The sequence below is a fragment of the Callospermophilus lateralis genome, unplaced genomic scaffold, assembly GCF_048772815.1.
Source record: "Callospermophilus lateralis isolate mCalLat2 unplaced genomic scaffold, mCalLat2.hap1 Scaffold_113, whole genome shotgun sequence".
Lineage (NCBI taxonomy): Eukaryota > Metazoa > Chordata > Mammalia > Rodentia > Sciuridae > Callospermophilus > Callospermophilus lateralis.
Genome location: NW_027511570.1, coordinates 4,235,615 through 4,247,554, shown reverse-complemented (window position 1 = coordinate 4,247,554; position 11,940 = coordinate 4,235,615). Strand labels below are relative to the sequence as shown.

Sequence of the window (11,940 nt, the reverse complement as noted above, 5' to 3'; positions counted from 1 at the left end):
ACATGCCTTCCACGTGGCAGGCTCACTCTCATGTACCTCAGTCATTTGGTTATGACCACAACTCTGTAAGGTAGATGCTATCACTTTCCCTATTTTATTCATAAGGAAATTGAGACTCAAAGGGGGAAATGTGCACACCTAGAAAGAAGCTGGCTCAGAGGTCTTTCTAGATTCAATGCTTCCCGGGATTTGTTCTGTTTCCCCAAACAACCTGGTGAGTATAGTGCCGATGCTACCCATTCCTTATAGTGTATGGACCTCTGTGCCGAGTGCAACCCACTTTGGTGTCTAATTTGAAGTCCAGTTACACATGACTTCAGGACACTCAAGGAGGACTGGTCTTGCTGGTCATGCCATAGGGTCATATATCACCTATACAATTGCCTTCCGGAATCATGAAACCCAGGGTTGGTAAAGACGTTGTCTCAAAGGAACCTGGAGTCTCTAGGTGCACCTGTAATAGTTGCCTCCACTAATTCAAGCAAATAGTTCTCTACCCTAAACCTCTGAAAGTCAATGGGCCAAAGAGTGTAAATCTTGAATGTCAACTCTCATCTACTGAGAGTGAGGAGGATTCTTAGTCACTCTCCAGGATGTCCAGGAAAGAATCAAAATTGATTATCATTGACTGCAAAGGAAGAAGGAAAGAGGAATGATTGACATTTGTCTTACATCTGCCATCTTTCATGGTATCAGGATGGGCTGAGTCATGCTGTTGGTGAATGATACAGAAATCTCAGTGATGGCGACAAGATAAGTTTATTATCGGCTCACACCATGGTTCCACTGCAGGTCTGTAGATGGTTCCACTCACTGTCATTGTTCAGAGACTTTATGTGACAAACTAGCCACTCTCTTTTCTTTTAATGCCTCTTATTTTTTATTAGTATTTATTTTTTATTAGCAAAGAAAAATAATTTGAACTTGCTTATTTAGCCATTTGCATTTTTGTGTTTTGTTCTTCCATGTTTTGATTGGTGCATAATAATTGTATATAATGGTGGGATTTGTTGTTAACTATTCATAGAACATATAACATAATTTGTCCAATATCATTCCCCAGTATTTCCCTTTTCCCTCTTCTCCTCCCTCCCTCCGTCCCTTGACTCTATTGCTCTCCCTTCAAATTTCATGAGATATCCCCCTCACTTTTCTTTCCTTTTTCCTGTCTACCTTCCACATTTGAGAGAAAACATATGACACGTGACCTCAGAAGAGTTTGGCTTATTTTGCTTAACCTGATGTTCTTGAGTTTCATCCATTTTTCTATAAATGATATATCATTTTTCTTTATGATTGAATAAAACTCCACTGTGCATATATACCACATTTTCTTTATCCATTCACTCATTGATGGGCACCTGGACTTGTTCCGTAGTTTGTCTATTTTGAACCATGCTACTATAAACATGGGTATGCATGTACCACTATAGTAGAATGAGTTTCATTCTTTAGGATAAATCCTGAGGAGTGGTATGGCTGGATCATATGGTGGTTCCATGACCCATCTTTTGAGGAACCTCCATACTGATTTCCATAGAGGTTGTACTAATTTACAATCCCATCAAGAGTGGAGAAGTGTTCGTTTTTCTCCACAACCTCTCTAGCATTTATTTGTTTGTATTCCTGATGGCTGCCAGTCTGATGGGTGTGAGATGAAATCTCAGGGTAGTTTTGATTTGCATGTCCCTAATTGCTAATGATGGTGAACATTTTTTCATATATTTGTTGACTATTTGTATTTCTTCTTTTGAAAAGTATCTGTTTATTTCAGTTGCCACCTATTAATTGGGTTAAAGTATTTTAGTTTTTATATATTCTAGATATTAATCCTCTGTCAGAAGAGTAGTTGGCAAAGATTTTTTTTTCCCATTCTGGAGATTCTCTCTTCACATTCTTAATTGTTTCCTTTGCTGTGCAGAAGCTTTTATATTTGATGCCATTCCATTTATTAACTCTTGACATAATTTCCTGAGCTTTGGGGATCCTATTGAGAGAGTTGTTTCCGGTGCCTGTGTGTTGGAGTATTGACCCTATGTTTTCTTCTAGGAGTTACATAATTTCTTATCTAATTCCTAGGTCTTTGATTTGTTTTGAGTTGATTTTCATGCAGGGTGAGAAATAAGGGTCTAGTCTCATTGTCTACATACAGATAAACAGTTTTTCCAGCTCCATTTGTTAAAAAGGACACTTTCTCCAATGTATGTTTTTGACTCCTTTGTTGAGGACCAGGTGACTATCTCTGTGTGTTTGTCTCTGTGTCTTCTACTCTGTATCATTAGTTTATGTGTCTGTTTTTAGGCCAGCACCATGCAGTTTTTATTACTATAGCTCTGTAGTATAATTTGAAGTCAGGTAATGTCTCTAGGATTGCTTTTTTGACCAGTCACTATCTTAAGCAGGCTTTTGTTGCCACACCAGTAGGGAAAAGAGCTCTAGGAAGATCCTCACATGGAGGTTAAATGTCACCCCATCTCATAACCTATTGGCCCAAACTAGCCACGTACTCCCATCTGGCTCCAAGAGAGAATGAAATGTCATACCACCATATTTTCAGAACAGGAAGGGGAGGGGAGATCCAGAAACATTTGGTAAACAGCATAAATACATAACCCTGTTCCACTTCTCTGGTCACCTCATATTTGATACACTCTGTTCCCCACATACAAAATGCACTCAGCTCTTTCTGAAGGGAGATACACAAAAGTCTCATCCAGTCATGGCATCAGGTTCAGAATCCAGGATCTCAGTGTGCTGTGCGGAAGTTCCTAGGTATTGTCCAGATATAGATCCCAATGACAGTGGAATCATACAGATGTTCTGCAGCTCTTCCCGTCCACTCCATCCTAAGCCCACACACTGCCATTTGGAACAGAGATAGCTCAGGCCCTGCAGACACTCCCATCTGGAAATGGACCACTGGAAGACTTACAAGTCACCGTGTTCTTTTCTTTTCAGATGCGGGGAGTTCTCTTTACCCAGTTTGGACTTAAACTCCTGGGCTGAGCCATCCCTTTTCAGAAATCCTGATGGGCAGACATTAGAGGGCCCCTGCACTATAGATAAGGACATTTTCTTGATTAGATCCTGATCTGGCTCCTTGAGAGGGCTTCTCCAGTCCATTCCCCACCACCCACCCCAGAGCCCTTCATTCTACTTTCTAGAAAGTCATTTTCCACCGTACCAACTTGCTGTTGCTCCTTTAGCAACACCTTCTATTTTCTGCTCACCAAAAGTTAGAGTTTAGGGTTTCTTTTAAGTCTTGAACAGGACTGAGGGTATAGCTCTGTGATCGAATTCTTGCCTAACATACTCAAGGTCCTGGGTTTGATTCCTGGAATTGGGTTCAGGGGTGGAAATCTGAACAGTTAAGAATTTCATAAGTAAAGTCTGTGGTTTCCTTGATATTACATCTCTTAAAAATCTCTGCTAGTGATAGTCTAATGCCAGCAGCCTCATATTCCAACAGCCATCGCCTCAGCACTTCAGAAGCAAGCCCCTGTCTCATTACTGTGGGAACTTTGAGCCCAGGCTTATGGCAGAGAACCACATCCTTGCATTTGTTTTTCCTAAGCTATTTTTTAAATGAAAGAATAAACTGGATGCCACATGAATCCATGCAGGGGATTCAGCAATAGAGAGGATGATCAGGCCCTGGAATTGCTTTTGCCCATGAAGCTAAAGTGTTTTTATTGCAAGAAGCATCTATCTTATCTCGGGCTGTTTGAGATTGAGAAGCAGTAGCGTCTTCCAATTCTGTGTTTTTGCACTTGTAGAATCTCCTTTTCCCTCTAGAAGGTAATAGAAACATTCGAGATGAAAACTGTGCCATTAGTCAGTGTCTCTGAGCAACTAAGAAGACAGAGCCGGCCTGGGACCTGTGATGAGCATTCAGCACCAATGAGCAATAAACCTTGTGTTCCAGGCCACCGGGAGGCTGCAGTTGTGTGAAGTGCAAACAATTGCCTGGCAAATTTATCTTCTGTGGGGACTTTTCAGCTTAGATGTTTCCTCCCTGGTGCAGCCTCATTTGAAAACAAAATAAAATGCTTCTTTTGTGCCAGTAGCAAATGATGCCTATGAAAATGATATGTGTTTAATTGTCCCTACTGCAAATTGGTGCAACCACTATGGAAAGCAGTATGGAGATTCCTCAGAAAACATGGAATGGAACTACTGTTTGACCCAGCTCTTCCACTCCTCGGTTTTTTCCCAAAGGACTTAAAATCAGCATACTACAGTGACACAGCCACACCAAAGTTTATAGAGCTCAACTCACAATAGCTAAACTATGGGACCAACCTAAGTGCCCTTCAACAGACGAGTAGATAAAATATATACACAATGGAATATCACTCGGCCTTAAATAAGAATGAAATTATGGCATTTGAAGGTAAATGGATGGAGCTGGAGAATATCACACTAAGTAAAATAAGCCAATCCTCAAAAACCAAAGGCTGAATATTTTTCTCTGATCTAGTTTCAAATTTTTGTTGCTATCGTCTCTTCTTCCTTCCAATCTCTGATTTGTTTTATCCTTTAATCAGTATCTCTTCATTGTCTTTATTTAGAGGCCTGCTTAAGGGCATGGAGGTGAAAGCAATAGTCAATGGCAAAGAGGATATGTTCACCTTCCTCTCTTCAGTGCGGAGTCCAAGAATAGCTATTTGATTTTAAAGAATGAATACGTCACAGAATCTCACTTAGTTTGAAAAATGTAGGCTAAACACCTCCTATGAAAAAAATCAAACTTTCTTCAATAAAAGACTCTTGAGTGTTGGAAACCATGTAGTTTTTCCTTTTAGAAAAAAACACAAGATGAGTGTGAGGCTTCAACCACCTCAGAAACCTTTGACTTTGTGCTTCCATTTTACCCAGAGAGACAACCACAGCTCGTCCCTCCCAGCCTCCCATTTCCCTTGAATTAGAGACTTCTGAGTCCATTTCCTTTTGCCTTTTAATTTTAGCCTTTTAATATTTTCCAATAAGTGCTTTCAACCGGGCAGAATACATGTCATGCTTTCCTCATTATTATTGGTCCATCAATAAATATACAAAAACCAGAGGAAGGATATGCTCTGAAAAATCCAAGTAGCAACAGCAATGATCATTGTACAAACATGAACAATGGGCCAGTCTTTGCTAAATCCACACTGAGGACTTACAACAAGACACACCTAGGACAAAAGCAAATGAACCTGTTATTCTTGTTCTTAAGGATATTTCATTCTTCCAGAGAAGTTGGATATTTCCTCTCTTCTACTGCTCTGCTGTGACATCATTGAGTGAATGTCAACACAAAACTGATTCTTGATGTTATGGGTTTCAATGCAAAACCTTTTGAGAGGTTCTGCTGGAAGAATACAAGTTGACAGGCTAGAACCTGCAAAATGTGGACTTGGAGTTGTCTTTTGCCTCATTTGATTTTTCACCCAGAGCTAATTTAAGGAAAGCCCTTAGGAGACATAAAAGATTGACAATTGCAGGGAAAATTATGCCTTAAGTTCTTGGGTTGCTTTGTGATATAGTTAAATGGTAGCCCCTTACTTTTGTAACAAGGGCCCAGTTTAATGACTTAGTCCAGGCCACCTGGCATGTCATTGGTAGGAATTACATGTGGTCAAATTATGCTTTCAGAGTCATGGCCATTATGTCAAATCATTTCTTACCCCACCTATTTGTTGGAAAATGTCTAGAATGGGCAGGAAATCATCTGTAGCTGTGAGACTTGACTCTCCAATGTGCCCCCAAAAGAATCTGGGGGACAGGTGGAGCCTTCCAGGGCCCTCTTAAAGCTGATCCCAGAGTGGCTTCTTAAAGAGCCTGAGGGAGCCTGTCTGGGTGTGTGGCAGAGCCAAGAAATCCTTTAGAAAAAAGGGGAATTTTTAATACTAGTGGAAATAACAACCCAGAGAAACCTTATGTCAATTTGCTTTCAACTTGAAAAGGAAAATAAAAAAGAAAACCAGGCATCTCAACATGCAAGTAGCCAAAAACATTCACAGAAGGAGAGAAAGGAGTTTTCATTTTTAAGATTGTAGCCAGAGCGGAGGGAGAAGGTCAGAGCGGGTAGGAAGAGCAACGGTCGGGAAGGAGTGGAAAGTTTGCATCTCTCCTTTAAATACATCCTTCCTGTCAACTCTTTGTACAAACCAGTCCTCATTTTTACGTAGGGAATTTTTTTCCCTCTTCTTCTCCTATTTTTGACTTGAAAAACATTGCCTGTGAAGCACAGCAGTTCAGGCAATGAGCGACTTTTCTGGAAGCCTAAAAAAGGAGAAACCTTACTTGAGAGCATCAACCTTATCATTTATGAGTAGCCCTTGGAAGTTCCAGGACCAATGGCACATACTGAATGATAAAGAAGTGCCCCAAAGGACTTGCCAAGTTTGAAAAACACAGGACAGAGGATAAAGCCATTATTCTCTTGTTTAGCCATAAACCTGCTTTTCTGGTGATAAGATTCCAGTCGTGGGAAACCCTATAACCTTTTGAGGGATTCCCCAGGAACTTAACTCATCCTAGTCAGAAAATGCATGGAGGGGCAGACAAACAAACATGCCGTAAAATAGTGGAATAAGATCTATACCACATATCCCCCCTCACCAACCTATGCCAATCAGTTGGCCACTGACCATACTTTTTCGTTTATAATCATGAGAGGTCAAAAGGCATTATGATATGTTTTTTTGGAAATCACCACTATGAAATGGGACCCCACAAATGGCAGATGATAAAATGGAATATGATTTCTTAAAGCCCTTCAAGGGTACAGAAAAGTGGCCATTAAAACCCAAAAGCGGCTGAAGCTCTTCTGCTCACAATTCTGACTACAGAATCCGAGACAAAGCTTCTGAACAGCCCCAGAAATCAAACAGTGCTGCCTTCCTTGATCTGTGAGGTTTGGCTGAGGGATCCTGAGTGGGAGTCCAGGGACTCTGTGATGAGTTTAAGGAGGACCATTCTCAGACTATCCCAATGAGCTCTAGAGACCCAGGTGTTGCTGGTTTTAGAGACAGAAGGATCACAGCACAAAGGGTTAAAATGAAAAAAGTACAGATATTTATTATGTATCAGCTGAAACACTTTTATGCCTCTGACAAAGTAGCCTAAAAAAAAATCATACTGATCAAAGGACCGCCAGGGTTTAATATTTCATAAACACAGATAAATAGCTTACTACAGATAAATAGCTTCACCCTTTGGGTGTCTCCCAGAAGCATCTGAAAAATTTCCAGGGGGGTCTGTTTGTCAAAAAGGATGTATAACCAGTATACCCCAAACCCCTAACCTCACTTGAGAACAATGCCCAGGGACGGGCTGCCGGAGGGACAATATGGGCCCATTCAGATTTTCTCCCAGGGACCAATCCCTCTTAACCCCTGGGAATGTCCTTAGCTGGTGACTGTTAGCTGGGAGATAGGGTATGGAGAAGGTTGGGAATCAGACACATGTATTTGTGGTCTTTGTTAGAAGCCATCTTTAGCACACCCCTGCAGGGTTGAAGGCCTCTAGCGGGGAACTGGAACTGTCAGATTCTTGTGGATTATTAACTGAGTCCTAATGTCAGAAAGCAATGCTGTTTTTATAAATTTTGGACCTGACTTTTAAAAACAAAACAAAACAAAACAAAAAAAACACAAAAAAACACAAAAAAGTAGAAAATTTTATGCTAAAAAAAGTCCCCAATAAAACAATCAGTAGCACATTGCATCTGTGAAGTGTCCCAGCTCCCTGTAATGGTTATATTTCAAACTGTGGTTTCTTTTCAAGTTAATGGTGTAGATGTTACACCCCGATCTTCATGTCCACATTCTGCAGGTTCTGTGTCTCATCGGCTGTCATAAATTGGTCTGGGGTCTCCGATGACTCCTTGTTCACCAAATGCACCATTTTCTGAGACTTGCTGGCTTCCCCGTTGAGTCCACTTGGCTTTCTGTCATCCATGGTCCCATTGCCATTGTTGATCACCAGCTTTTTCTTCTGCCCAAACCTAATCATTTGTAAAAAACATCGAGAGAAAGGGTAAAATGAGCATGGGTTCCTGGCCTTTTGACTAAGATAAAGTGGAGGCAGGGTCAAATGACTCAATCACCATCTTCATGACCATCATCACTGTTCAGTCATGACCATGACCATCATCACAGTTTATAATGACCTAAAAGCACTGAGCTTGATACCTTCTCTACTTTATCTTATAAATTCTTAACAACCAGCATTTCTCAAAGTGAGGTCCCTGGACCAACAGCAAAAGCATCATTTTGGAACTTGTTAGAAATGGAAATTCTCAGTGAATCAGAGAACTCTAGGATTGGGGCCCAGGACCTGAGGTATAACAGTCTGTGGGGGCTTCTGATGCACGGACGAGTTGGAGAATCCATGATCACCACTCTGGGAACCCAGTGATATTATTATCATCCTGTCACAGAAAGAATTGGAGATCTGAATATTTAGTATTTTTCCCAAAATATTCAACAAGCGGTAAAAGAGTCAGGATTCAATCCCTGGTCGGTCTGACTCCCAAGCTCTAATTCTTCTCCTACCACACCATGCAATGGGACACTGCAGCAGTTCCTGAAGACTCAGGTGAACCGTCAACATGACGATTGTAAATCACTCTGATTTGTGTATTCAAGAAAGTGACACCACTTCCTCCCCCCATCAACATTTCGTTGGCTTTGTCAGTGTTATTACTGCTTGCACAGAGAAGAATAAAACAACATTGTTCTAGAAATAGAGGCCATATTTTTGATTTTCCCTAACATTGGTTCACTCATGTATAACCCTGAGTAGAAGATAAATTATTCGCTGTTACTTTAAGGTTTCTTTATAACCTTACTTAAGACTCAAATGCAGAAGAAGGTTTTCTACAAATGAGCATGAGACTGTCCTGCTATTGTCATAGCGTTGCCTCACCCTCCAGGCCTGGTGCAGGGCTTCCTCTTTCCTGTAACATGATCACAGCTACACACAGAGCAGTTAGAAAACGGTGTTTAACGGAAGCAAAGTTGCACAGTTTCACAACTACCAGGAGGGCGGGGAAGAGGAGAGAAGGACTAGCATTCGTTAAATACTTTCTGAACTCCAAACTCTTCGCAAATAATTATCCATGATCCTTATAATAGTCCCACAAAGCAGCAATCGTCCCCATTACACAGCAGTGGAAACTGGGGCCCAGAGAAGTTTAATAACTTTCTTGAGTTCACCTAAGGGATAAGACTGACAAAGTCAATATTCAGATCTAGACTTTTATGACCAAAAGCCCAGCCCTGCTTGGCTCTTATCAGTGCTGCCAACCATCTGGATATCTGGAAACAGTATGAAGTCAGAATTGTTCACTTTGCCGCTGGATATTTGAGTTATAGAGACAAAGCCTCTATTATTCATGATCACAGGCCATTCCCTGTAGGACTGCCAAGGCTATAAACTTTAATCTTTTGTTTGGGGAAATAGAAATTATACCTCCTCCACAGGAGGTGGATCTTATATCCTCTGGCATGAGGCTTGGTGAAGGGTGGAGGGAAAGATGCTTTAACTACGGAGCACATTTACGAGGACAGGGAATGTGGATAAAGCCCACAGAGTAGGGTGCATGGTCAAGAGCAGGGTTTGGGAGGCTGAGCTGTGAGACCTTGCACCTGTGTGACCTGGGGCTATTCAACCTCTCTGAGCTTCAGTTTTGGGTACTTGTGAAATGAGGCAATTGAGAGTTATCAGCCTCACATGAGAATGGAGAGACCTCGACATAGATCCTGGTACTCAATAAAAGAGTCTATTATGGATATTATTTATTGCTTTTATGAACAATGTGGGTTGAGGACACTAAGCACTTAGATGGGTATCCGGAATACAGGAAGCGATCAAGAAGTGGCTGGCTGTAATTGCTGGCATAATGAGAGCCATGTGAAATGGACTAGACTGATTTCCTCTGGCTGCCTCCTCCTACCATGTTTTGTGTACTATTAAAAGGGTTTAAAGGGCTACAACTAGACTGCCACTTGCATGATTCTAAATTCTCAGGTGTTCTTTGGAGGAAAGTTGCCTAATTAAAGTAATTTCTATTTGCCTGCTGGTGGATGGGTGAGCAGGGGAATGAAGTGGCAAAGTGCTTTGTAAGCATAAAAACCAAAAATCTGTCTCTGCACGCAGGGGAGGGGACGAACGTTATTAATCTAAATGAAGCTGATATTGGAAGTAAATAGCACTTGACCTTAGAACACAGGAATACTACACTTGACCTCTGGCTGGCTCCTCTCCTCTTTGGATTTATATAACTCCATTATCTGTCTGAGCTCTTGGAGGAGGGTAAGATGATTCTTGTTAATAACTCAGTCCAATATTGAGTGATCTAGGTGCCTAATAAATAGTTTCAAAAGATAAGGGCTAAATTTTCCATTTTCCTTAGTTATAGGAATGAAGGAAGAACAGCAGCTGAAGAGACCTTAGGGATCATCCAGCTCAACTCCTTTTTATGTAAACTGGACACTGAGTCTAGAGGTCACGGGTATTGTCTAGAGTCACATTGCCAGAGTCACAGCTTAGACCTTATGACTCCCAAGGCTGGGGATCCTTGCTGACTTGTGTTTTGCCTTTGTCTTCTCTCATGGAAATGTCCCGCTGTGACCGAGCACAGTGACCACCAGATGAAGGGCTCACCAGGAGCGGGCAGGGCAGGCTGGATGGGCTTTAAAATCCAGGTAACAAACTTTTAGGACATGGTGGAATTTATCTCAAAAGACTTCTTCGGCAACTAACTTAACTGATTCACGTCTCTTCTACCTGAAAATCTTTAAAAGATATTTAGGAATTTATTTCGTGTTGTTTAAGAACTGTACCATCTAACACAGTAGCCACCAGTCACAGGTGGCTATGTAAGTGTCAACTGAATTTAAATGAAAATGAGTAAAGTTTAAAATTATTATTTTATTTTTGGGAGGTACTGAGGATTGAACTCAGGGGCACTCGACAGGGTCTCACTGAGTTGCTTAGCACCTGGCTTTTGCTGAGGCTGGCTTTGAACTCACGATCCTCCTGCCTCAGTCGCCTGAGCCACTGGGATTAAAATTCACTACTTTGGTGGAACTAGCCATGTTTTAAGTGCTCATGAGCCACAGGTGGCTAGTGGCTATGGACAAACAGTACAGATGCAGCACGTGTCCATCACTCAGAAAGTGTTATTGAACAGCACTGTTGTAGACAGCAGGATCCCAGCAAGCTAGACAGTGGAAACAGACCGGGAAGACATTTCTAAATCACGGAGATTTATGGAGGGGACCTACCAAGAAGAGGGTGGGTAACTGCCTTCTGGGTTCACAGAAAATATGATTATTCCCATAAGAGCAGAGACCTGCGGAGGTCTTTTCTGCACAATCAGCCTAGAAATGTCCTTAAATCCCTCCTGTCTTGGAAAGTCTTCTCTGACAATGTCCTCGGTCTTTTTCCCCTCTTCAGACACATTGGAAAAATTCTTTAAGGGAAAGATGCCTGCAGGCTGCTTCTCTTGGACTTCATCCAATATCTCCCACTCCAATTGACTCCTGAAATGGTGTGCTCTTAGTGGGGGTGAATCAAGTCCATTTCCCCTTGGGGAGCTGTCATTCATCGAGGCTGGTCTCCTAAAGAACATCAATGAAAGCAATTTTGGAAGATGGCGGGGGGTGGGGGAAATTGAAGAAGTCATGGAACACCCTACGTCAGTGTCTCACAGAGTACTTTGTCATGGTCAATCCTGCACGTCAACATCAGCCACTAGCATCTTTCCTCTTTCAACCATAATCCCTATACAATGGCTGGCACTGATGGTGTTCTCCACAAATAAGAAGTGACTCAAATCTGACAGGCTTATACAGCCACTAAAACTCAAGATTCTTCTATTGAAGGAACAGCACTCTTCATTTTTTCTCTTCCTTCTCACCAGTGCTGATGGTCACGGGAGCCACC

General features: G+C 41.6%; 1 protein-coding gene across 1 annotated transcript in view; it reads right to left on the bottom strand.

Moving 5' to 3' along the window:
• Positions 1-7,689: 7,689 nt before the first annotated feature.
• Positions 7,690-11,940, bottom strand: part of LOC143386117 (CD44 antigen-like) — a 61,416-nt gene continuing 57,165 nt past the window's right edge. Inside the window, 1 exon segment of the mRNA XM_076841429.2 lies at positions 7,690-7,993. Coding sequence (XP_076697544.2) covers positions 7,789-7,993 — 205 coding nt within the window. The 3' untranslated portion in view covers positions 7,690-7,788.